Source organism: Notamacropus eugenii, chromosome 4 (genome assembly GCF_028372415.1).
Source record: "Notamacropus eugenii isolate mMacEug1 chromosome 4, mMacEug1.pri_v2, whole genome shotgun sequence".
Taxonomy (NCBI): Eukaryota; Metazoa; Chordata; class Mammalia; order Diprotodontia; family Macropodidae; genus Notamacropus; species Notamacropus eugenii.
The window spans coordinates 419313749-419340269 of NC_092875.1; the positions used below are offsets into that span (position 1 = coordinate 419313749).

At 40.4% G+C, this 26521-nt stretch overlaps 2 protein-coding genes and 1 non-coding gene across 3 annotated transcripts; 2 read left to right on the top strand and 1 right to left on the bottom strand.

The window, feature by feature from the left end:
- Window positions 1-722: 722 nt before the first annotated feature.
- CARD6 (caspase recruitment domain family member 6) lies at window positions 723-8889 on the bottom strand. Its single transcript, XM_072605743.1, is given in 5 exon segments — window positions 723-3046; window positions 3048-3246; window positions 6351-6890; window positions 8226-8566; window positions 8715-8889. Coding segments are annotated over 4 exon segments (3066 nt in total). The 5' UTR covers window positions 8509-8566; window positions 8715-8889; the 3' UTR covers window positions 723-1002.
- Window positions 8890-15474: 6585 nt separating this feature from the next.
- RPL37 (ribosomal protein L37) lies at window positions 15475-19255 on the top strand. The gene is made up of 4 exons (XM_072605745.1): window positions 15475-16153; window positions 16749-16884; window positions 17900-17984; window positions 19141-19255. The coding sequence occupies exons 1-4, from the start codon at window positions 16151-16153 to the stop codon at window positions 19208-19210; spliced, it is 294 nt and encodes a 97-aa protein (XP_072461846.1). The 5' UTR covers window positions 15475-16150; the 3' UTR covers window positions 19211-19255.
- LOC140502914 (small nucleolar RNA SNORD72) lies at window positions 18972-19049 on the top strand. Its single transcript, XR_011966637.1, has one exon. It is a non-coding gene; the product is annotated as a small nucleolar RNA SNORD72 (small nucleolar RNA).
- Window positions 19256-26521: the final 7266 nt, after the last annotated feature.

Here is a 26521-nt window from a genome sequence, read left to right on the forward strand (position 1 = left end):
CTCTCTCATCTTCAATCTTATCTTATTTTCTGGTTCCCTCTACACTAATAACAAAGATGCCTACATCTCCCTCATCCTTAAAAGACTTTCTCTTGATTCAGCCATCCCTTCAAGCTATTCTCCCATACCTTTCCTTCCTTTCACAATCAAATGACTAGAAATCAATCAATTAACAAGTATTTATTCAGCACCTACTATGTGTCAGGCACTGTGCTAGGCACTGGAGAACTAAGTACACAGAATGAAACTAACATCCCCACTACCTAGCACAGGTCTCTGAAGATAGCAGTCATTTAACAAATATTTGTGGAATAGAAGAGAAGAAAACTGTTTTGTTTCCAAACTCTGTAAGATCCTTCCTATTAACAGACAGAGCCTGTCAGGGAACATCTACCCTATCCTACTAACACAGTGAGGTTGCAAGTGCCCTAATGCCAGGAATGCCTTTATCCTGGAGAAGATGAAGAAAAAAATAGGCCCCTTAAATCCAGGCTCCTCAACCTCACCAGACCAACAAATATCTCAGACCCAGATTATAGAGGGCCTTGGGAATTTTAATTTATTCTATAAAGAGGAAGCTATTTAAGGTTCTCTAGCAACAGAGTAATACAATCAAAAAAGATCAAGTAGCACTTCAGATAAATTAATCTGGCAACTGAGTGGTTATGTGGAATACACAGTAATAGTTAAGGAGACAGCTTATAAAAAATAATAATAATAGCTAGTATTCATATGTATTTTAATGTTTGCAAAGACTTTTACAAATACTATCACATTTTATCCTCCCAATAACCCTGGGAGGTAACTTCTAGTATTATCCCCATTTTACAAATGAGAAAACTGAGGCAGACAGAGATTAAGTCTGGGGTCTCACTGCAAGTAAACATATGAAGAAAGATTTGAACTCGGGTTTTGCTGACTTTAGGTTCAGCATTCACTCCATTGCACTGCTTATCTGTCTCTTGATAATCAGAGTCACTGGATTCGGGAATAAAAATTTTATTACTTTCCTTTCTTCTTGGCTCTTCTGGTGGAGCTGGATGGCTTATTTTGAGGAGGCTTTGACTGGGACTTGGGTGAGGGTTTACTACTATAACTGGATGAGTGCTCTGCTTGGCAAGCAGGTTTTGTGGTCTGACCCTGGTGCTGTTTATTTGCTCCTAGCTGACAGGCAGTACTTATGGGCCTCCTAGTTGTTGTGACTGGTTGAGGTCACTTGCCATATCTTCCACTGACACATGTCTGAGAGGACAGCACATTACCTGCCATATGACAAGACTCTTTCGTTGGCTGCCCAGCTACTCCTAATGACTGGGATCTCTGGGTCCCAGATGTTCTTCCTATCCTTGATCCCTGTGATTGCGAGGCTGGTCTCCTAGATGTTTTTGTAGACTGTGCTTCTCTAGGCTGGTATTGTCTTGAACTTGATGCTTGTCTCATAGGTTTCTTGGTCTCACCTACAGGTTGGAATCCTGGGTTCTGGAACCATCCTAAATGGAAATTTGGTCTAATAGGTAGAATAGATGTTCCTGATGGCTGTGGTCCTAGGGTGTGCAAATGACCTGCCTGGCCAATGAATCTACTGGCTCTTAAATTTCTTGATTGAGATCCCTGGTATGGGACTGGCACAGTTTGAGAAATGGGTCCAGGTGGTCTTATGAAATGATGTGCTAGGGGAGAGCTAGAGGATTTCATGAATGCTGTGGCTTGAGGAATTATCTGGGGTTTGTAAGCCCCACTGCCAGGATATCTGCCTTGTATTTCGGTCCTTATATTATGAAAAGCCAGAGGGTCTAGCAATCCAGGCCTAACTCCTGGCCACACATTGGAGCCCATGGCCCAGGAGGGTCTCAGAGGAGCCCGGTATAGATTGCCCTTAATCACTGTCAACGGGTGCCTCCAAGCCCAGGGGCCAGAAGTAAATGATGTAGTTTGGTGAAAAGTATGAGGTTGGGGATGAACTCCCCCTAAAATCCTAGTGCCTCCTAGCATTTGACAAGGGCTTCCTGGCAGATTTGTGGACTGAGTATGGCTCTGGGGTACCTCATTCTTACCTGCTTCAGTTGTGGCTTCACTAAGGGTTCCTGGGATACTTTGGGCTTTCTCACAGTCCTGATCCACCTGGATCCCCAACTCTCTGGCCAATGATGCCATATCTTCCACTGACACATGTCTGAGAGGACAGCACATTACCTCCTTCAGGGCTTTTTGGAGACCCTCTGCATACCTTCCTCTATCCCCCATATCACTCTTCTCTAGAATCAGCAGTTGTGATGGCTTGAGTTTCAGAACTCTCTGGAAGAGTTGAGCTTCCTCACTCTCCCTAGACTGGGGACTGAGAATGAAGTAGCATCTTTCCTTAGAAGATTCTCCTAGAAATGCCAGGAGTTCCCATTCCCTCTCACCTGGACAGTCAGTAAAAATGAACATAGCTGAGGAGACCTCCATTAAAAGGCTAAACTGTGTCCAGAAGCACTCTAGATCTCCTCTAAGATTAGCCGCAGCCACAGGCTCTTGGAAAACGTCAGGATTCCCCTTACCAGTGCCACTGTTAGGGAAATACCAAGTAATCTCAACCAAGCCATCAGAGATTTGCTGAGGAAGTGATGAGGCATGAGAGTCTCGGTGGAGAAAGATGTGGAAAGGCTGCTTTTGGGGAGAGCTGAGCACTGCATTAAGGATCTTGGATTTAGATAAACCACAGCACCCCAATCGAACAAAGGAGATAAGTGGCATTTTCATAAACACTAGAGACTTTACACCAACCTGAGAAGCATCTCCTAAGGAATGTATTGAGTCCTTTGGCACAATGTTCTTCATGGCCCCCAGCATCAAAATGCACTTATTGTTCTCTGCATCTGGTAGCAGCAGAGGAAGAGCAAAGTGGCACTTAAACATGTTCCCCAAAACCTTCTGTTGCAAAGAATTGTCGGAACAACGCATGATGGCACAAAGGACATCAAGGGGGTTAATGATCTCTTTGTCCTTAAGACTCATATTTTCAACCTTAGTGATAAGTCCCTCTTTTCCATCCTCATCGGTGACTCTGGCTGAGCTCTGTATCTCTGGCAGTCATATCCAAGGACTGAATTTTTACTAGGAAATTCCAGGATAAGTCTGCTGATGTCTGAGGGATCCAATGGTATCCACGGTCCAAGTGGAACTGATGAACAAAACTTGGTAGAAGCTTTCTATTCCTGTCCATTTCCAAACATGACAGGATTTCTTTGAATATTTTTCTTCTCTCTAAAGAAACAGAGGAAACACTATGAATGGTAAAATGCTCATTAAAAACAAAGTTAATTTTGATGACTAATTCTTCATCGAATTTATCTGTTGCTTAAAGAGAATATAAATCTAACTTCCAACCAACAAGCTTTTCCTTTTTTAGTTTGTAAGAGGAGAGCTTCATTGAGTATCCTAAAAGACTTAAAAGGATATCTAACTTTTGTTAGATAAGAACACTTCCTGAATCAATCAATCAAAACCAAGCATGAATATGACTTGTACATATCTCCTTGAATCAATCAATGTGTGAGAAACTTGCTTACCTTCTATTTAATTTGTACAAAAGGGATTCTAAGGGTCTAGAAGCAAAGAGGAAAGGATGGGGTCAGAGAGAGCTAGGCCAAGAACTGTCATCTCCAGGGCAATCAGCAACAGGAAAAAAGAGAAAGTAGGACTGAAAGGTGGCAGAAAGGGAAGATATCAAGCACAGCCATTAGCTCAATACATATCTCAGGGGAGATCTGAACTGATGCTTCCAGTGTACCCATCTAAGCGAAAACTGAGGGAAAGTCTCCAAAAAAAAGGTATGCTCTTTCCTCAACTTCTTCTCCCAGTGCTTATCTATCTACAGACACTACAATATAATCTATTTCATTACCCAAACATTTTCAATAACCTAACTCATCCACGAAATGGCCAGAGGTTAACAGGAGATAGGTATAAATGTAAGTCATATTAACAAAGATGACACACAAAAAAAGGAAAAGGACAAATGTTGGAAAGCTGTGGGAAATCAGCTGATGCACCATTGGTGAGTCTATGAAAGAGTATAACCATTTTAGAAAGCAATTTAGAATTATACACAAAAAGTTACTAACAGTGCATGCTCTTTCACCAAAGACCACTTCAAGACCCATATTCAAAAGAGATCAAAGAAAGAGGAAAAGTGGTAGAAAAACGCAGGAAAGTAAGGGAATATCCATCAGTTGGGAAATGGATGGACAAATTGTGATATATGAATGATGGAATATTATTATACTGTAAGAAAAGAGGAAATGGACTATTTCAAAGAGAGATGAAAAGACGTATAAACTGATAGAGTGAAATAAGTAGAACCAAAAGAACAACTTATACTCTAATGTCAATATTATAAAAAGAAACAATTTTGAGGATTTTTACAAACTGATGAAGAATGAAAGAAGCAGAACTAGGAGAACAATGTTGTGCAATAACAACACAATAGAAGCAAGCGACCTTGAAGGCTGTACAAACAGTGTGATCATCAGGGGACCAGGGATGAAGTCTGCTACCATCTCCTGACAGAGAGGTAAAGAACCCAGGGGGCAGAACACATATATTTTTTTTAAACATGCCAAATGAAGAAAACTGTTTTGCTTGGTGAACATGTTTAATACAAGGAAGTGATTCTTCTTTTTCAATGAGGTAGGGGACAAAGAGAAAAAGTGAATTTCTATTCATTAGACAAATAAAACTTTTTTAAAATTTTGATAAGTAAATTCAAGCAAAGACCCTAACCTCTGCCTAAATGTTAGAAATTTTCCTTAATGGGGGCTCAGAACAATTGTGATTGAACTCATAATGTTTTGTCTAAAATAAAGTCCCTATGGCCACAGAAGGAATCATCATATTGACCTTAAGCTTAAAATGAACTGCATATTTGTAGCAAGGTCTTTTCTTAACAACAAAATCTTTTCTTAAAATGTTAATATTAGCCTCTGACTTCATCTAAACTCCAACAGTTAACTGCCAATGTATGCCCTAGGTACTTCTCTTGGAAATAGTGACTGATGTCACAGTGGTGAAGTTGGAAGTTAATGAGGAGTTGGGGAAATAAGGTCCAAATCAACTCTATGTATTCAGTGCTGAGAAAAGAATCATTCTTTCCCTACATAAGAATTGGATGGTTTATGAGGTCTTCTCCAAAGAGGACTGCCTCCTCAGATCTGAAAGGGCCTGTATAATAAAAGGGAATATGTTCAGTGGAGGTCATCTTTTACTTCAATGTCCCCCAAACTTACAAAAGCCATTTCTATTTCTCCCAATTCCAATGTAGTATTTGACAACTGACTCTTCAATATAGTCAATCACTCAACAAGCATTTATTAAGTGCCTACTATATGCATGGCTTCTAGCTAAGCACTGAAGATACAAAAATACAAATGAAGCACTTTGTTATCTCAAGGAACTGAATGTCTGCATGAAGCTGATATAAATAACCGAGAAAAAGCAGGGTCTAGCTCCTCCTGCCATTACTGTACCATTCTTAAAAGTACACAGCATCTATTACATTTCCCAGACTATTAAAAGACGAAATTTTGGCAAAAAATACATGAAAAGATTTGAGCACTTCAAGATATTATTATACTTATTGCCAATGGTAGATGATACCAAGCCTAGAAGCAGTACTTTTAAAGTGCCCACTTACCCCAATAATCAATAATTGCTCCCCTTTTAAACATTAGACCTTTGATCTCCCAAACCTTTTCATGCATCAAAATCCCCAAGTCTAAACTGAATGTGGTATGCTTTCTCTGAAGAATGAAATGGAATACTCAAATGGAAAAGTTAATAATTTACAGAGTGATGTAGAAGACAGCGAGCTCAGATGAAGTCTCACCTCTGACTGTGTTTTGTGTGCCTTGGCAAATCATTAAATCTCTCATTACTCAAAACTGAAGAGAAGCTACAGACCTGTATTGGGAGAAGATGTTTCCTTACCTAGGATTCCCTCTGTCAATGTAATTACAGGTCTAGCTCCTATTCCTAATTTATAACATGTATGGTGGAAGGTGACATAAGATACCATCCTGTCTTGCAGACCAGCACCTGGCTATAGTCTGACCACTGCTATTCAAAAGTTGCTGTTTTTGCCACTTTCCATTATCTTCCTTGTTCCAGGTACTCTTTTCCTACAATCCCTACCTCTAAAAAAAGGACACAGGCACAAGGGAGAGTAGAAAGGGGTGCTAAGAGTCTGCTCTTCTCTGTCCCCTGACTGACTCATGGGAACATCAAAATTCTATCATTGTTTGTCTTAAATGTAATGGAAACGTGTGTGTGTGTGTGTGTGTGTGTGTGTGTGTGTAGCTATATTCTTTTACCTTCTAAATCTGCTGCCTTCTCCTCTTCCAAAGACATTTCAGTCTCTAAATTTCCACAGCTCTGTTCGCCATCCAAGTAGCCAGTCATGTCATTTTCCCTGCAGTACTCAGTGTACTCCAGATCCATACAGGCTTCCTCTCCTGATTCTGAATCAAAATATGCCCCAGGTTTTAGATAATCCTTTTCTCCTAAGTATAAATCAGTATCTGGACTCTCACTTTTGCATTCTTCCCCTAAGTGGACAACAGCTTCTGGATTTTCATAGGTCTCTTTATCCTCTGAATACACTGTGTCTTCTATTTCATCTCCTTCCTCTTTGTCCTTCCTGGAGGACAAAATGACTGCTGAATTGCTAACTCCCTTGTTCCCTGAAGGTCCAGTAGTTTTTAGATTTTGGCTCTCCTCTTCTAAAGACATAAGGACATCAGTATTCTTGAACTGTTTCTTTTCACAGAGTAGAATAACTTCTGAATTCTTGTTCTCTTCTCTGAGTATAGGAGCTTCTGCTTTCTCATGTTCTTTCTCTTGTTTAACAAATTCTGGAAAATAAAATGTATTATTCTCTCAAATTGGAAAAATGAATTTTCTGATAGTTTGGATTTTAACAACCCTCCACTAGAGACCAGAACCAGAAAGCCTCACTTAGTCAGGTCGGCCTTGTTCTTCAGCTGAAGATTTTTTTCTCTTACCCAAGGAAACCAGATCAGATATACTGGACTCCTACAAAAGCTGCACTCTTTAAGGGACCTAGAGTTAATTGGAAATCTTGACCCATAAACCACATGGAGGTCCCCTAAATCAATTCAATTTCTCTGGGCCACAGACACCAGGGACAGTCCAGAATTGGTCCAAGTTTAGAAATCCCAAAATGAAATGGCAAATCCCAGAACTAAATAATGTTTGCATTCCTGTGGCTGTCACAGAATCTGAAAAATAGAAGGGAACTTCAGAAGTCATCTCTCTAGTTCTACATTTGTTTTCTCCAAAGCTTTCATTTAAAGGATGTCTGCTACATCTTTAAAGGTCAGGAATAGAGATTGGCAACCTAGAGAAATATTAAGCAATCTTCATTAAGAGAAATACCTACCAACCCCTCCCACACTGCAATTTGTCCTCTGAAGGAAAAAAAAAGAGAATTATTATCTGTGCATCCTTAGGAAACTGAGAGAAAAAAAAGGAATTATTTGTATTTCTTTAGGAAACTGGAATTACATTAATAATCACAAAACCTATTCTTCAAATATAAATACGTAGCTACTAGTTCACCATATCTAAGACATTTCCAAAATGGCTAGTATGTATAGCTAGCACAGTACATGAAAAGATACAATTTTTCCTGTGAAAAATTAACTGGTCCTTATAATAATCAAACTCTTAACCTTGAAAGTATTAGTAACATGCCCTGATCATAGTGATGAAAATTTCCCAAATTCCCTTGATAAAAAAATCTGTAATTTATTCTAACATAAATATAAATCTACACAATCAGTGTTGTCAATCAATCAATTCTGGAGTAGAATTTGTGTGTGATAAATTTACCATTCTCCATATATGAAGTGTGTGATAAGTTTACCATTCTCTACATACAAAATGATTAAAATTAAGATTTTAGGAACCCTTTTTATGTTGAAGTTGTACGCCACCTTTTATCTATGCCACTGAAACTGATCTATAGAGAAAGAGTAAAAGATCTTAGGGAGGTAAAGTATACAGCTCATTCAAAATAAATTTAGACAGCATGAGCTCCTCTGAGCCTGTCAAAAAGAGATTTATCTGTAGGAAAGAGAGAGGAAAAACGTAAAAGCAAACCATTTAAAATGCATTATTTCTTCAGAAAAATCTGGCTTTAAAAAAAAAGTCAAATCTCAGCTCACCAAGGACAGACCACCAACTAGTTGCTGAGTCCGGAAAAGCATTATGTAAACGCTCAAGGAACTGCTGACAGCTTCTCTCTCCCTTTTTCTGTGTCAGAATTAACATCTTCCTACTTTTCTTCAGTGGGTCTGTGACAGTCTCCAAGATCTCATACTCCTCTTCAGAAATTAGCTTCCGAGAAGTTAATGTATCTAACAAAGAACGGAGATCTTGCTGCAGAATTTTCACTAACTTCTGTCTTTCCTTTGCAATGATTTCAGAAGCCATCATCGGAGTAGCCATTGTTTCTCTTTCTACTCGACCAGGAAAGGGATTGTGAAAGCAGTTCTGGAGCAATCATCTGAAATGAGACAGTCTGGCTTTTAACAGATACACAAAATTGAGAGCCATTTACATGAGTCAAGACATTAAATCCATCAATTTTCCCAACATACGTTCACACTATCTCTTGCCTTTAACTATGTATTCTATATATCCCTTGCTCTCACCTATGTATTTCTACGCACACTACCTCCACTTTGTCAACACCCTCCACATCCTTCAAAAAAAAAGTAACAAACAATAATTGATACTTTTATAGAGTACTTTGAAGTTGCAAAGTATTTTGCAAACGTTACTTCTTTCCATCCTCACAGCCCTCCTACAAGGCAGGAACTATCTTTTGAGGAGAGAAACAAGATTGCCAGGGTTAAGAAATCAGTTGCCAGTGAGTCAGTAGAGTCAATAAATGTTGAAGGCAAGCTCTTATAAAATGGAAACTCCTTAAAGGGGAAGTGTTTCATTTTTGTCTTTTTATTCACGTCCCCTTGCATTTAATAAACAAATACTAAAGGCTGGATCATGTTGAATCTCAGTGTAGCAAATCCATTCACAGAGCTATTAAAGTAGAGGTGTCATACATGCCAGCCAGTAAGACATCAGAACAAGATTGAAATATAATTGGAAAATATTTAACAAAATAAGCAAAAATACCATAAAACACAGGTAATGGAAAGGTGTGGTTTTCCAAGTCAATGACACCATCTCAGAGGAGCATTATTGTAATGCCTATTTCCTCAGTGGATAAATGGTGACTTTTGAATAGACTTTTTAAAATATTTCATTGCTATTTTTTGTTTTTATATTATCTACATTTCCCAGAGCAAAACCAGCCAATATATTTAAAAAGTCTGACATTTTATAATTGTTAACGATTATGTAAATATATATGCAAGTGTGTGTATAAATTCTATTTCAAAGCACTTACAAAATATTTATTTTCACAACACCACTGGATGGTAGACACTGTTATTATTCCCATTTTACAGGGATCAGGAAACTGAGGCAGAGTTAAGTGACTTGCCCAGGACTACACAACTAGTGTTTGAGACAGGACCTACAATCAGGTATTCCTGACTCCAAGACAAAAAGCACTCTATCCACTGGGCCTCACTGTCCCTAGTTCTACAAAGAAAAGAGACACTTTTTCACATCTTTTCTTTGGTCACATCTTTTCAAGTGGGAGAAGAAAGTGAGGTTGGTGACCTTGTATAGCCCTCCCTCATTCAAATCAAAGCCATCATCTTGATGGCATGATCCTTTTCAAGAACGAAAGACAACCACAATCTGTAAGTGAGTAGCAGCTCCTCCTCCTCCTCCTGTGGTCTACCCAGGAGAAGGTGCACTCCATGCCCAAAAGCTGCCTTTTTTCCTCGGGGTTTACTGGCTACATTTCTTGCTCAAAGATCAAGCCTTAAAACCAATTCATTCTGGAGCTCATAGACTGGACAAGTCCCCACCCACATGGCACAGAATGAATGCAATTACTAAGTAGTAATTGTTTCTCTTTTACCAAGGGACCCTGAGGGTCTTCTCCCAGTTTGATTTTTTTTTTTTTTTATCAAAGGGGCCATCCCTTGAGTAACTACTTGAATAGGTGTATCTCACTCAAAGTGAGAATGTGGTAAGACCTTAGCCAGAGGGCCAGAGTCTCCAATTGCATCCTGGGCCATCTCCAGCTGTCCTGATGAACATCATGCCACTGGACCCAGATGGCTCAGGAGAAGAAAGTGAGGTTGGTGAGGACTTTGCACAGCCCCTCCCTCACTCAAATCAAAGTCAACTGCAAGTCATGTCATCATCTTGATGTCATGGTCCTCTTCAAGAATGAAGGACAAACACAACACAATCTTTTCAAGTCTGGTCATTATATTTCACAGCATTTGGTTTATTCTTTCAATTTCCATTGTTGTAATCATTGTGTATATTTTTCCTGATTCTCTTAAATTCATTTTTATTAGTTCATAGAAGTCTTCCCATGCTATCCCTTTTCTTGAAAGGATAAATTATCAAAGAATTTGAATAGAAAATTTCTAAAGAAGAAACACAAATCATTAATGATCACTTCTAAATTCATTTAATTAAAACTTTAATAATTAGAAAAATTAAAATTAAAACAGCTTTGGGGACCATCTTTTCTCCTTCCTAACTTTCCTGTTTCTATCAAGAAGACCACCATTCTCATCAGCCAAGTTCAAATTTCAGTAATGTGTAAAAGATAATAATTGTAAAGTACTTAATTCATACAGTAACTGGAATATAATAAGAGCTCCACAAATGTTAGTAATTATTAACTACAGTTTTATTTATATTTATATACATATATAATTTCCTTACATAGACTGTAACACCCTTAAAAACAGGAGCTGTTTCAGTTTTTTTTTTTTTTTATCTCCATCATCCAGCACAAGGCATGACAGAAAAGTCAAAAAAGGCCCCAAGTGGTACAACCAGGAGAGACATGAGATGTTGGAGGCTGAGCCCCCTCCTTAAATGGAGGTTTTGGAGTCTACAGCTCCATCCTCCAATCAGAAGGACAGAGAACAATGATGAGGTGGAGCAACAAAGGTAATAGGAGCCATTTATGCCCCCCCATTCACCCTCTACTAGGTTTTGAATAACTACAATTTCATTGTGTTGTACTATATTTATGCAATTTATTGTATTGTGCTTTTTTATTTATAATATATATTTATATTTCCATATTATATATATTATACATATTGTATATCATATTGTATGCAATGTTTTCTACATTTTTATATTTATTGTGATATATTTTATAAATTATATAATTTATTATATTTGTGTTTATACAATATTTATTGCATCTTATGCATTTTGGAATGTGTGCGTGTGTGTGTTTGTGTGTCTGAGCCAGCAGTTTGTTTAGGGCGTTATTAGGGAACTCCTTCCACAATCATTTCCTCCACCTAAATGTCTATCACTCAATAAATTCTAGGGAGTAAGGTGAGACACACAGAGAGAAAGCGAATAGTGTCAGAAGAGATATGAAGCCAGATTTTCCCAGTTCCAAGCCCATCCCAGAAGTCTATCCATATCAGGCTGCCTCTTGTGGAGGTTACTAAATGTATAATACTGAATTTATGTGTGTGTGTGCGCGCTTATATGTAGACGCAGCCAGGACAAGCTTGGGAGCCCATCCTGTACCACATTTGAGAGTTTCTTTGCTTCTTCTTAAGGAGGTTTCCATTATTAAATCTTTTTAAAAATAAGCCTTCAGTAAAAAACAACTGCTCGTGTCACAAAACACCTGCCACATCTGATGGTTACCACGGTCTTTAGTTTTATAATATTAGTAGGTAGTCAATCCTGTCTATACTCTTGGATGCTCTTCAGTGAGGTCCTACCACCCCTCTTCTTGGGGTGTAAGGTGTGTTCAGGCAGACGAGTACTTTGGTGTGATGGCTGCTGAGCCCTTTGCAGGACTCTTTCCACCTGTGGGGTCCACCCATTCCACCCAACTCTCACCTGCAGCTCCAAGAAGCTGCAGCATGTGCAGTGGCCACACCCCAGTAAGCCATTTCAGCAGACCTGCCAAATCAGGATGAGGGTAACCAAGGGGTCTCAAACCCATTGGTGAGTTAGGGGGGTATCTACCCCAAGCATATGAAGACTTTCGCTGGTGGAATGGGTGGATGAGAACAATTTGTTCCTGAGACCATGAAGGCAGCTAAAGTAGGCCATGTGGAGTGCTTAGAGCTTGGTTAGATATGGAAGACACTGAGGTCATCCACTGCATCCTGAGCCATTGTCAGCCATCTTGACCCTGTCCTGCCACTGGACGATGATGACTCTGGAGGAGAAAGTGAGGCTGATAACTTCCTGCAACTCTGTCTCACTTAAATCCAATTTACACATGAATCAAAAGACATCACCCATATGATTTTACTACACCTCAAAGTCCTGTGGAGACAGGCAAGTGATGAAACAGCAGGTGCGGATACACTGGGAATTGTAGTCACAACCCTGCACACAGGTGGCCCAGGCCATAGGGTCATTTCTCACTGGAAGCAGCAGTGGTGTTGAGGTCTGGGGTGCTGGGGAACCCCAAAATACCAGCACGCCAGGTCCTGCCCAAATGAATTCGACACAAGCCTTCTTAAAGCCAAAGAAAAATAAAGTTTATTAAAGATTTGCCATACTGGGCTGACCCTTAAGGAGCCTAACCATTTGTAACACTTGTATTCACAAGCAGGTCAGATAGAATTTAAGCTAGACAGAGTCTGAGGTGGATTGAATCTGAGCACCTTTATGGAGGTCAAATGGAACTTAAATACAGAAAAAGACTGAGGGAAGAATCTAGGTGTTGCCAAATAGTCTGGGGTCTCAGGGATGGTCTTAACAGATCAAACCCAGGGAGCATCCTAACGGGAGTGGCTGGTAATAGGATCAAAGGGAGGAATATCAAAAGAATGTTAGTCTGGACAACAGGATTTTGATAAGATGGGGAGTATCTGGGCTGGGAGAAATGGAAGGAGAATCCAAGGAGCCCCCCCCCCCCCCGCCCCCACCAAGGCCAGACTTTCCTGGGGCCCTTCAGACAAATGGGACAAAAGCCCTCCCAATCCAAGGGAAAAAGGTCTTGGCTTTGGCTTGTACCTCATCAGTGGGACTCGGTGGCCATGTAGGTATCCGAGCAGCCTTTTAAGGATTGCATTGCTTACCTCCTGGTCTGAGGAAGGGGACTAAAAATGCCCTAAAAATTATCTGCTTACCCAACCCTGGCCTGATTACTGCGGCAGGCAGGGAATCCCACTATGCAGTTGAAACACAAAAAAATGTACAAAGTGTACAAAAACATCTGCAAAGATGATTCCACTCACCATTGGCTCATGGAACGTGCGCATACTAATAGACAACACAAAATCCAGTAGACCTGAAAGACGAACTGCTCTTGTTGCAAGAGAACTCAACAGGTATCACATCCAAATAGCAGCCCTGAGTGAAACAAGGTTGGCAAATGAAGGCCAGTTTACTGAAATTGGAGCTGGATACAGATTTTTCTGGAGTGGGCACAATGAACGGGAGTGCCATGAAGCTGGTGTATGTTTTGCAATCAAAACTAATCTAGTCAGCAAGCTGGTATGCCTGCCAAAAGGAGTGAATGACAGGCTCACGACAATGCGATTGCCACTTGCATGAAAACCCCATACCACCATCATCAGTGCCTATGCTCCCACCATGACGAACCCTGATGAGGTCAAAGAAAAATTTTATGAAGACCCTAGTGACCCTTATCGTCAATGTGCCAAAAGAGGACAAGCTTATCATTCTGGGGGACTTTAATGCTAGAGTAGGCTCAGACTACCAGACTTGGCAGGGAGTCCTAGGGAGGAATGCAGTTGGAAACAGCAACAGCAATGGTCATTTACTGCTGAAGATTGTGCATCACATGACCTTCTCATCACCAACACTGTCTTTCATTTACCTAAAAGCAAAAAAACTTCATGGATGCACCCTCACAGCAAACATTGGCATCTAATAGACTATGTGATTGTAAGGAGATGAGACAGACAAGATGTGAGTGACAAAGGCAATGTGTGGTGCAGAGTGCTGGACTGATCGTAGACTTATCCTTTCCAAGCTAAATATTCGTATTCATCAAAAGTGCCATCCCCAAGGCAAAATGATTACCAGAAAAATTAATGTCAACAAATTAGAGCTCTTCTCTGAATGTGAACAGTTTGTTGTTAACTTGGAGGGAAAGTTGAGCCCACACATAGTTGGCAACAGTGGAGCAGAAAAGGAATGGGCAGCTTTCAGCTTTTCAGCTATACAGCACTGCATTTGCTCATGTGGGTCAGAACACTCACAAACGCTTCTTCTAAGAATCTAGCCTAGATATTCAGTATCTAGATACTTAGATACTCCCTAGGAACCTGGGATTCCTAGCACAAGGCTCTGTTGACTCCAGTCAAGTACTTTCCTTTAATTCAATAAAGACCTAAAATGCTTCAGGCACTTTATTAGGCCTGGGATTACAAAGACAAAAAAAGGAAGGATTCTAGCCTTCAAAGATCCTATTTTCTATATTTTTAAAATCCTTGTTGCACGCTGGAAATTAAGTATAAAATACACAACAAAGCATAAAATATTACATATGTAATATATGTAAAATAACACAAAGTAATGTGTGAGGTGGCTCCAGGAGCTGCATTTTCTTGAATCGATAAAAATGGGGTAAATCAGTACATTTTTCAAGTAGGAATTGGCGTTTGAATTGAGTTTCAAAGGAAGCTATGCGTTCAAATAAAAAGTATTTTCCAGTTAAGATAATCCTCCAGTTTAAAGGCAGAAGGCAGGAAACAAAATGTCCTTAAAGCGATTTGTGTAACAGCCAGCGTGTAATGCCTTGCTGGGGTGCTTGGGCTCTTTTTTCTTTCCTTTTTCTTTCTTTCTTTCTTTTTTGGTCATGGATTCCTGACAGCTCGGTGAAGTTTGGTGGGTCCCTTCTCCTCAGCGTTTAAATGCATCAAATTAAATCCGTACGATTACAACGGAAACCACTGACACTGAAATGGTTACTGCAATGCCACCCCCGCCAAGCTGGCCGTGCCCGCTGGGAATTTCTGCCTCTACCACAGAGGTGGAGCAGGAAGGGCCCTGAGGCCATGCCCTCCAGCCTTCTTTACCCGGGGTCTGGGAACGCTGACTTTTGAAATAACTTTACAACTCTATTTCAGCAGAAGCGGTTTCCTTCGTAATCCAAAGAATTCTATTTCACGCATTCAAGCATTTTATTCTGAGAAAGGATCTAAAAGCTTCGCCAGAACCCCAAGCGGATCCACGACTCAACAAAAAGGTAAGGATCCGAGAAGGAATGCGGGAGCGCTTTGTAAAGCCAGCACACACCCCAGCCCATGGCACACGTGCGTCCACGTCAGGCTGCCTCCAGGGGCGGTCACTAAGCGTGTGAAAATGGATGTAGGTGTACGTGGGCGCTCTCGCTTTTCCCTAGGCTCATCTAGTTCAAAGCCCTCATGTCGCTGACGGGGAAGCGGAGGCGCGGGGGGGAGGAGGCCCAGGCGCGGAGAGGAGGAAGCCGAGGCGCGGAGGGGTAGGCCGGCTCAAAGCCACAGGGGAGGGGGGGCGCCTCCCTCCACGTCACGTGACCGCGCGCCTGGCGCCGGCCTGGGCTGTTTTAAAACCCAAGAAGTGGGTGTTTTCTCCCGCAGGCCCTCGCGCTGCCTTCGCTCCCGGGAGGCTGAACAGACCGAGCTGGAATCGTGCCGGCGCCCATCGAGAGAGGGATCTAGTAACAGGGGCGACAAGGCCGAGATAAAGTAGTCACGGCGGGTGGCACAAACGCAGCCGGACCTCCGTCCAGCAACCGGAAGGGAGGCGGGGCGGTGTCCCTTCCCGCCTGACAGACAAGAATGCGGACCAATCGGCGCTGCGGCCGGGCCATCTCCTCTCCTTCCCCTTCCCCTTTCCTTTGCCCTCCTCTTTCTCCGCCGTCGGAACCTTTTCTAGGATGCACCGTGACCGACGGAAGTACTCTCTCGGCGGAAGCCCTACGAACTTGATATAGCGGAAGTGTTCTTTCTCTTCCGTTCTCTTTGGTCCCGGCGGCAGAAGGAAGATGGTGAGTTTTGCTTTTGGGCCGACGTGGTATCTGTATCCATCCTCCCTCCCCGGGTGGTTTCGACGGCTAGCGATGGCTGCAATGACCTTTGCGAGCATCTAGAAGGGGAATCCGGCGGAAAGCCGGAAAGGGGAGCCTGAAATCCAAACTCTGGGCCCCGAGGAGTTCCAGGGGCGGCTTTTCCCTGTGCTCCGGGGAAGCTTCACGCCCCCACCCTGGGCCCGCTCTCGGCAGCCCCGCGCTGTCCCTAGAGGTCAGAACGCCGCCTTGTCCGAGGACTGCCAAGGACCGGTCGGGCTGTTCGGACCTGCGGAGGCCTCCGGCGTGGAACAAATGACCGGCCCGGCGCCACGTAGTAGGGGATGGCGAGAAGTTTGGGGGGGTGTCCCGAAGTTCTCCAGTCCTCCCACTCTGCCGCCAAATAGCCCTCCCCAATTCACGCCTCGGAGGGGCAGAGGCACGGCGTGATCCGGGGGAGCTGCTTCTGGGAGACTTGGAAATGGAGCATTTGGTTGCCGGGGATCGTGCGTCTCGTTTTACCGTGGCTGCCATAACTGCTGGATCCCGATTTCTAACCTTTGTCTTTGCTTTTTAGACGAAGGGGACGTCTTCGTTTGGTAAGCGCCGGAATAAGACGCACACGCTGTGCCGTCGCTGTGGTTCTAAGGCATACCACCTTCAGAAGTCGACATGTGGCAAGTGTGGCTATCCTGCGAAACGCAAGAGAAAGTGTAAGTTCCCGGCTGTAGCGGGTATTCCGTGAGAAAGGGGCGGGGCTTGCCTTTTTTTTTTGAGAGAGAGTCCTGCTTGTTAATTGCACAGACGTGGCCCATTAAAAATTGTTACTGTTTCTTGCGTACAAATTGGAGAAGGAAGGAATGAGGTAAGTGGAGTTTTAAGTTGCTGAGGCAAATAAGTAGAGACAACTGCTTCAAAATAATCAGTTCTTATGAAAATAGGACATTTTGACCTGGAAAAGCAGGGTATGATGGAAAAAAGGTTGGATTCCTTAAGCCAGAAAGTGGATTCAAATCACTGCTCTGTTATATGATCTTGGACAAAATTGATTAACTGCACTGAACCTTAATTTCCTCATCTGTGAAATGAATGGGGATGTTGGGTGATGTACCTCTGAGCCTTAGAAATCTAGATTCTAAAAATAAATAGAGAAATTACTGGCCTGGATGGTTTTAATTGGAAGAAAAGTTTTTCTGTCAAAACACCTGAAAGAAATGATTAATACAAATGATGGACTGAAATAACATTACTTAACTCATACAGGAAAAAAATTAAAAGTTGTAGAGGAGAAATCTTTGAACTGATGCAAATTTAGTACTCATTAAGGCACTGCAGGTTACTGAACTGATGATCACTTGGAAAAATAAAATAATTAAAAACTGCAGTTTAAATAACTTTAAAGATAAGTACCTTTAGATTTAAATGTTGACTTTCATTCAAGGTTCAACTCAGATGCCACCTTCTAAGGGAAGCCTTTATTGAATTCTTTACTGTTGTTTTCCTCCTAATCCTCAGGCATTTGTATATATTTATCTGTGGGATCGTTCCACACTCCCATACCTTTGACTACAGGAACTGGTTTTCCCCTTTTGTGTTCCTGGAACTTTTCTTGTGGGCTTAATGAAGTATTGATGAAAACTTCATAACAGCTAGACGGGGTCATTGGAAAATAACATTAGGGAAATAAGACTATTTGAAAGCTTGAATTGTTTTGATTTTGTGTCCTAGATAATTGGAGTGCAAAGGCTAAGCGACGCAACACCACTGGTACTGGTAGAATGAGGCACCTAAAAATTGTCTATCGCCGATTCAGGTATAACTTTATTTTCTTACTGAGCTTTGAAAAACAGAACAAAGGCATGAATAGTCCTCTTGTGTTTAGATAGAATCATCTCTAGGGTATTATCTCCAACGGTGACTTATAGATTTTGGATAATTTGTGAGTTGTTAAAAATGGGCCTTGCTGCATGAAATATGAGTATTTCCTCTGGGACTTCTCCACAAACCAGTATGGTATGTGTCAGAATGAAGAGCTGAAATGAGTGTGAAGCAAGTTAGTCTTGAATTTGATTCTTGGTGGCATTTATTGTTGCATTCTGGATCATCCCAGATAGAGCAAAGTTATCAAGATGGGTTTGGGCTCTGAATTCTAGACAGATAACTCAGTGCAAAATAGAAATAATCCACAAAGGCAGTGCTTTGGAGAGATTCAGATTATTCCTTTTATTCTGCTTCTAACTTTTTTTAAGGGCAAAAAAACGAAATTTTAAGATTATAACTACGCCTGTGTTCGTTTTTATGCCTAGGATCAAAGTGAGATTCCCTGATTATAACCGTAGTCTTAATGCAGTGTGGATTTTTTGAAAACAGTTGATGTCAGAAGTTACGTTTTCAAGTCTGTTCTAGAACTGCCTTAGAGAAATAAAAGATGTTTCTTTAACTTGTTAAAAGAAAGGTTACTAGGGTTTGGTTTCTTAATCTTCCAACCCATTGGATCCAGCACCTTTCTCTTAAGTTTTAAAATAGGTTTTTTTTATGTTAACTTTCATGTTCTTTTGAAGAGAATAATTGAAACAATAGAATTGATTAGTTTTTATTTAACATGAAATTTGTTTCTGTACAAATTTTTTACAATAATTTATCAGATTGAATTTCATAGTCATTGGATAAATAAAATAAATTCTACTGTCCAACACAGTGTTCCTGAAACATTACCAATCCTTTATAAAAAAAAAAAAATAAGTAGGATAAGCAGTTAGAACTTTATGTCCTTAATGAGAGAAAACATGGGACTGTTTACAGCTTGTCTGTGATGTACTTTTAAAAATGTCTGAACATATGAATTAATAGTGATTTCAGCATTTAACTGAGATAAGCTGAGTGAAATACTTTCAGGATATACTTTTTTTTAAATGCACCTTGAAAAACTAAAGCAATTTTTTAAAATTTATTTTCTTTAAATACCATAGGAATGGATTCCGTGAAGGAACAACACCTAAACCCAAGAGAGCAGCTGTTGCAGCATCTAGTTCATCTTGAGGATTCAACTGTTTGTTAAATAAATATCCTGAATGAAAAAAGTAATTGTGGTCAGTTTCATTTGATCCATTGATCATCTTAGTCAAATTATTGGTTTTTTTGTATATTTGGTGATTTCTAGCTTGTGGATGCTTTAAATAACCAAGAGCTGGGCTTATTTAGTAATACTAGCTCTTAGATCATTTTGATATTTGTTTGTGACTTAAAAATATAAGAAATTAGAGTGTTAGGCCTTAAAGAGGGGAATTAAATCAACCTCTGAGCTTCACCTCCCACCCAGACCCACACACTTAAGCTGTGTAACGATGGGCACTCACATCTATAGTACCTACCTTACTAGGTTATTGTGAGGTTTAAATGAGATAAAAATGTATATAAAAGTGTTATAAACTTTGAAATACTGTGTAAATATTACACTGACTTCTTAACTGGACTCCTTTTCTGTTTAGTAAAGCAACTTGATATCTGGCAATGGAACCAGAGGTGTTTTCACAGCTCTAAATAAGCTTGGATTGTGCTAGCAAAGCTTAAATTGGAGAAGTGACAAGGCACAATGGGGAGTGCTACATTTTGGAATCAGGGCATCTGGGTTTATTCTGGCTCTGCTAGCTATTTCCTTTTTTCATCTTGTACAACATGCCAATGGAACATGTTGGTATTCATCTTAATTCCTCAGCTTTGTACATGGATAATGCAGCATTTATATTCTATTTACAAGATGGGGTATCAATTTTGTTTCAGATAAATGGCTTCTATATTAAGAATGTATTTGGAAAGTTTAAAGAATTTGTATTTTATTAAATAGAAACTTGTCACAATGGAATTTTAAATACTAGAATGGGTTTCTTGCATTTTTGGGGAAGGGGCACTTTAATTATATATTGCTTATCAGTGTTCAGAAGGACTGGGTGTTGGAAATATAAATGCAAAACTACCTTTTGTCTTACCTTCTGAAGGAAGCCGAACATTTACCACTGAGTAAAGGAATGCTTTGTGTGACATGTAGCTGGTAGGGCTGTTCAGTTGTTGATATGTTAGTGACCTCAGTCTCCATGGTTTCTTTATGACTTTTGTCTGGGAGTACTCAAATGTTTAATAGGAAATTTAGTACTGTCTTTGGAATTTTTGGTAGCAGATTTATAGAATTGAATTTGAATCCTAGTTCATACCTCTGTCCCTAGCAAATCACTTCAGGGCCTCAGTTGTCTCATCTGTAAACTGGGGGAAATGAGATTGGACTGACCTCTTGATGTCCCTTCTGCTCTAATTCTAATTCCACACTTTTAATTTCTTGATGATATTCAGATACTCTGATTTGTGTTTAAAAGTTCCACAGCAATGGAAAAGATTTCAGATTTTGTTTGTTATGCATTGATTTAACTGAAAATGTTATATTCTAATCTGTTTTGTTTCTCTTGATAACTAATGCAGCACATTGAAGATGTTCTCATTGGGTGTATCATAAACCCTGTGAAGTAGATACCATCAGTATCTACATTTTACAAGTGAGGCAACAAGAGTAGTGCCAAATGAGTTTCCCATCTGTGGTCACACACCTGGTAAATATTGGAGGTAGAATTGCTAGTTTACTCTTTCCACTCAAAGGAACGTCTAACTATATAAGATATCTATAGCACTTCATACCAACTTTCTGTGGTGGTTATTCCATGTCCATTTTACAGATGAAAATTACTTAGCTTTGGATAATTTGTATAAAGTTTCAGGCAGTAAACATTAGAGGTGATTCGACATCTAAGTATAAATCAGTAAGCATCTGTTAAGTACTTGCTGATCCAAAGACAAATGAAAAGGTCTCTGACCTCAAGGACATTACCTACCATCCCTTAAACAGCTAGGGCACTCAGTAAAGTTTTTGTAAGAAGTAGACATTTGAGTGTGTTTGAAGAGCACTAGAATAATGAACAGGATTGGTAATTGATAAGCATGACCACAATCCCGAGGTGCAGGCATGTTAGAACATGTTCACCTCCACATGGAAAACTGATAAGCTTACAAATGGAAGCATGGTTTGGTTTTCACTTTTTGGGGGGGGGTGTTGGGGCAGGGGAGCATGGCTAATACCTACAATTTGTTTTAACATTAGTATTTGTAATTGTTTTTCTGGTTTTCTTGGAGAAGGAGGGAGGGAAGAATTTAGGACTGAAAATTTTAAAATGAAGGAAACCAGAGCTTCTGAAATATTCATGTATGTATGATTTTTCTTGATAAGATAGGGTAGTATACCTATCAGCATGTATGTGTACTACCTATCTCTCATCAGATGAGAAGATAGGGTACCCCAAAAGCCTTAATACAGTTATAAGCATATGTAATGTACATTGTTAATTTTGTGTATGTGTAAAATGCTTTCTAAGTTTAAAGCTTTAAATAAAAGTCAACTGTTTCCTTTGGAGAGTTCATATATTCTCAATATGGGCTGCTCGGTAATAATGGTGAATAGGGTTGGAGTCAGGAAGACAACCTGAGTTTGAATTCCGCCTCAGTCACTTGATAGCTTTGTAACACTGGGCAAATTACTCAGCCTCAGTTTACCCATTTCTACCTCCAAAATGAAGGTAATAACATCACCTACCTCCCAGGGTTGTTGTAGAAATAAAATAAGATAATTATAAAGCACTTATTAACAGTACCTAGCACATAGTAAATGCGTATATAAATGTTAGTTATTTTTATGTCCACTAGTCAAATATTACATTGCTACTATGTGCGCTATGCTGTTAGGGATGCAAAAAGGCAAAAGGCTTCAAGGAGCACAGTCTAATGGGGGAGATAAGCAGACAGGTATACAAATAAGTTAAAATAGGAAGTTAATAAGAGGGGTTAGAGAAAGACAAAAATGAGAGTTCAGTTGGGAGCCACTGGAATTTATTGAGTTAGGGGAAGAATGGGAAAATGGTGTGTGTGCGTGCGCATGTAAGAGAGACAGTCCTGCACTACACTTTAGGAAAATCTTTTTTTTTTTTTTTTTTTTTGGCTAAATGGAGGATATGCTAGAATAGGGAGAGACTTGAGGCAGGCAGATCCACCATCAGACTATTGGTATAATTCCAGTTGCATGTGTTTTCCTTCATTGCCAAAGAAGACCATGCCATCAGAGAAATAAGGACATTGCACGTGACTGTTTTGAGTAAGGGAGGGCTGTGCAGGTCACCAGCCTCACTTCCCCAGAGCCATCTGAATCCAGTGAGCAGATATTCATCAGGATAACCAGAGATGACCCAGGATGAGGCAATTGGAATTAAGTGACTTTCCCAAGTTCACATAGCTAGTGAGTGTCAAATGTCTAAGGTGAAAATTAAGGTGATGAAGGCCTGCACTAGAGTGTCAGAGAAGAGAAGGGAGTATGTTCTAGAAATACAGCAAACATGAAAGCGACAGTGCTTGGTAATAGATTGAAGATGGGTGGGGGAGAAAAAAGAAATCAAGATAACAGGTTGCAAGCCTAAAGGACTAGGAGGATGGTGTTGCTTTCTAGTTACATGGGAGATAGAAGTTGGGGTAGGTGGGTGAGTTCAGTTTTGGACATGCTGAGTTTAAGATTTACCACACACCGGTTTGAGATGTGCAGTGGGAGATGTGAGATTGAAGGCCAGCAGAGTTTGGGGCAGGATAAGTAGATTTGAGAATCAGCATAAAAATAAATCCATGGGGGCACAAGATTATCAAATGAAGTAGTATAGAGGGAGAAGAAAAGAGGGTGTGGGACAGAGCCATGAGGGACATCTATGATTAAAGGGTGCGATAAGGAGACAGAAGGAGCTGTCAGGCAGAAGAAGCAGGAAAAGAGTAGTGTCCAGAACACAGAGAAGAGGTTATCAAGGAAGGAAGAGTTGTTATCAACAGTGTCAAAGGCTGCAGAACAATGATTGGGAAAAAGTCATTCAATCTGGCAGTTAAGAGCTTTGGAGAGGGCAGAGTGGAATGATGAGGTCAGGAACCAGGTTTTAAGGGGTTAAAAGGATAATGACAGGAGAAAATGGAGCATCTATTGAAGACCACCTCCTCAAGGATTTAAGCCAAGAAGGGCAAAAGGGCTATACAGTAATGGCAGAGTCAAATGAGAGTTTTATGAGAATGGAGAAGATATGGGCATATTTGTAAGGTAGTAGGGAAGGCTCCAGTATAGAGGGAGATATTAAAAATAAATGACAGAACAGGCAATGTGTTGGAGGAAACGAAGGAATGGGATCTCTTAGGCAGGTGGAGGTAATGTTATGCCTTGGTAATGCTGTATTTGAAAATTAAGGTAAACTAAGAGATGATGGTCCAAACGTGATCATTTTATTAATTAGGTTAACAACCAGTAAATTGACCTCTCAATGACCAGTATGACAGCTAGGTGTCACAGTGGATAGAGAGTCTGGCCTGGAGTCAGGAAGACTCAACTTCCTGAGTTCAAATCTGGCCTGAGACACTAGCTGTGTGACCTTGGGCAAGTCACTTAACCCTGTTTACCTCCATTTCCTCATCTGTAAAAATGGAGAAGAAAATGGTAAACTATAAATGGGGTCACAGAGTCAGATAATACTGAAAATGACTGAACAACCACAAATGGCAATGGTAAGGCAGTTCTGATTGGTAGGCATTTTAATGAGGAAGCTCCTCCACATTACTTCCCTGTTGGGAGATGGGAGTCTTCCTCAGGTGATAAGGATTAGAGTACAGACCTGGAACGCACTCTGAATCAACTTGAATTTGAGTCAAATGGTCTTGTCCCAGTCCTGACTCTAGGCCTGGCATTCTATGCACTGCACCACCTTGCTGCTATATTTCCTATTTAGTCTTATTACATGTGCTGTTTGTTCATTCCCCCCCAGGCCTTTGGCTTTGCCATTGAGCAGACACCACCACCCCCTTCCAGTTCTAAACAGTAATCAAATATGTATTTCCATTATTGAAGAAAAGGGGAGGTCAATCAATCCTGAAGTTCTACTCACCATCCTAATGACTTATCTAATGAAAAGACTTCTCTGAGACCACCATTTTCCAGATAAGAGTTATCTTTTCCGTTAGAATGTAAGCTTGAGGCTAGGACTTGTCTTTTTTTTTTTTGTATCCTCAATGCCTGTCACACAGTAAGTGTTTAACAAATGTTTATTGAATTGAACCAGCATTTAACTACCTACCATGTTCCGGGGGAACATGATGAAAAAACGACTCATTGGAAAAGACTGGTGCTGGGAAAGTTTGAAGGCAAAAGAAGGAAATGGCAGATAATGAGATGGATAGTGTCATGGAAGCAACAGACATGATCTTAGACTTAAGGAGATAGAGGGGGACAGAAAGGCCTGGCATGCTATATGTGTGTGTGTGTGTGATGTATATGTGTATATATACATGTATGTATATGTGTGTGTGTAAGTATATATTGAGTAAAGAAAGGATAACTTTTGAAGGGGGATATTAGGAGCTGGATGATCAGGAAAAGTCTCATGTAGAAATCAGACTTGACCTGAGACTCCAAGAAAACTAGGCATTAGGAGAGTAAAGGGGAGTGGGAGGAGGAGGAGGAAGTAGAGAAGGGAATGCATTCCAGACTTGAGAGACCAGAAGTGCCAAGGCAGTTATGGAGGATGAATCTTGCTGTCTTAAGAATGGCAAGAATACCACTTTGCCTGGACTGAAGAATGCATGGAGAGAAGTAATATGTATTCAGTCATTAAACATTTTTAAGCACTTACTGTGTGCCAAGATGGCCTCTATTCTCAGGGGGCTCACAGTTCTCACTTTGTGCCAAATACAGTGTTCATAAGGTTGAATAAGTAAGTTGGGTCTAGATTATGAAAGGCTCTAAATACCAAACAGTTTATATGTTGTATGTTGTCCTAGAGGTGAGAGAGAACCACTGAGGTTTGTTGAGTAGGGGAGTGACATGGTCAAAAGGAAAACCATTTTGGCAGCTCTTCAAACGATGTTTTGGAGAGATTTGAGACACACCAATTAAGAGGCTCTTGCAGTTGTCTAGGTGAGGTGATGAGAAAAGATAAGCCCGCTAATATATTGTTGGTGAAGCTGTGAATTGGTACAACTATTTTGGAAAGCAACTTGGAATTATGTAAAAAAAGCTATTCAATATCCCTGCCTTTGGAACAAGCAATTCCATTACTGGGCTTATACCCCAAGGAAATCACTGATAAAAAAGCAAGTCCCCATATACACCGAAATATTTATAACAGGACTTTTTATGATAGCAAAGAATTGGGAACAAAATAGATACCCATCAATTGGAGAATGGATAAGCAAAATGTAGTACATGTTATAGAATATTACTGTGCTTTAACAAATTGTGTATGTGATAATTATGGAGAAATATCTACATGAATTGATGCAGAGTAAAGCAAGCAGAGACAAAAAAAACCTCAGTATACACAGTAACTTGTTCAGTCAACTCTTTGTGACCCTATTTGGGGTTTTCTTTACAAAGATATCTGAGTGGCTTGCCATTTCCTTCTCCAGTTCATTTTACAAATGAAGAAACTGAGGCAAACAGGTTTAAGTGACTTGCCCAGGGTCACACTACTGTTAAGTGTCTGAAGCCAGATTTGAACTCAGAAAGGTGAGTCCTCCTGACTCCAAGCCCAGCACTTTATCCACTGCCTTTTCTACCATGCCCTCTTCTGGAGATTGCAGTTCCTCCTCTCTTACCCTTTCAGCTTCCTTTTATGCATTGTTTTCCCCTAGTGGTGTATAAATTCCTTGAGGGCAGGAACTATCTTGTATTTGTATTTCCAGTGTTTGATACAGTACCTGGCACACAGTAAGCATTTAATAAATGGTTGTTTTCTGACAGAAGAATCATGAGGAAGTCATCGAGGAAGAAAAAGTGTCCTAGAGGTCAGTAAACAGTAGCCACCATGTATATATGTATATATGAGTAATATGTATGGATTGAATGAAACTCAGAGGAAGAGAGTTTACTTAGTGATGGTGGTAGAGAGGAGAGCACAGAAGTGGAAATGAGAGCAAGAAGCGTTCTAATTCACCCAACGCAATATGTCATGGATATAGAAATAATAGGATTTGACAGCTGCTTGATTATGTTGAAATGATGAAGGATGAGAATTCAAGGATAATAACAAGACTTCAGATTTGGGAGACTAGAAGGATGTTGGTGCCCTAGACAAAAATAGAACAGCTAGGAAAAGGGGTGACTTTGGGAGAAAAGAGAGTGAATTTGATTTTGGACATATTGAATTTGCCAATGGAACAGTCTTGATGAGAAGGGTCGGGTTACAATGTGATGGGATGTCTCAAAGAATTTCAAAGAACCAGGCTGACTCCAAGCTAGTT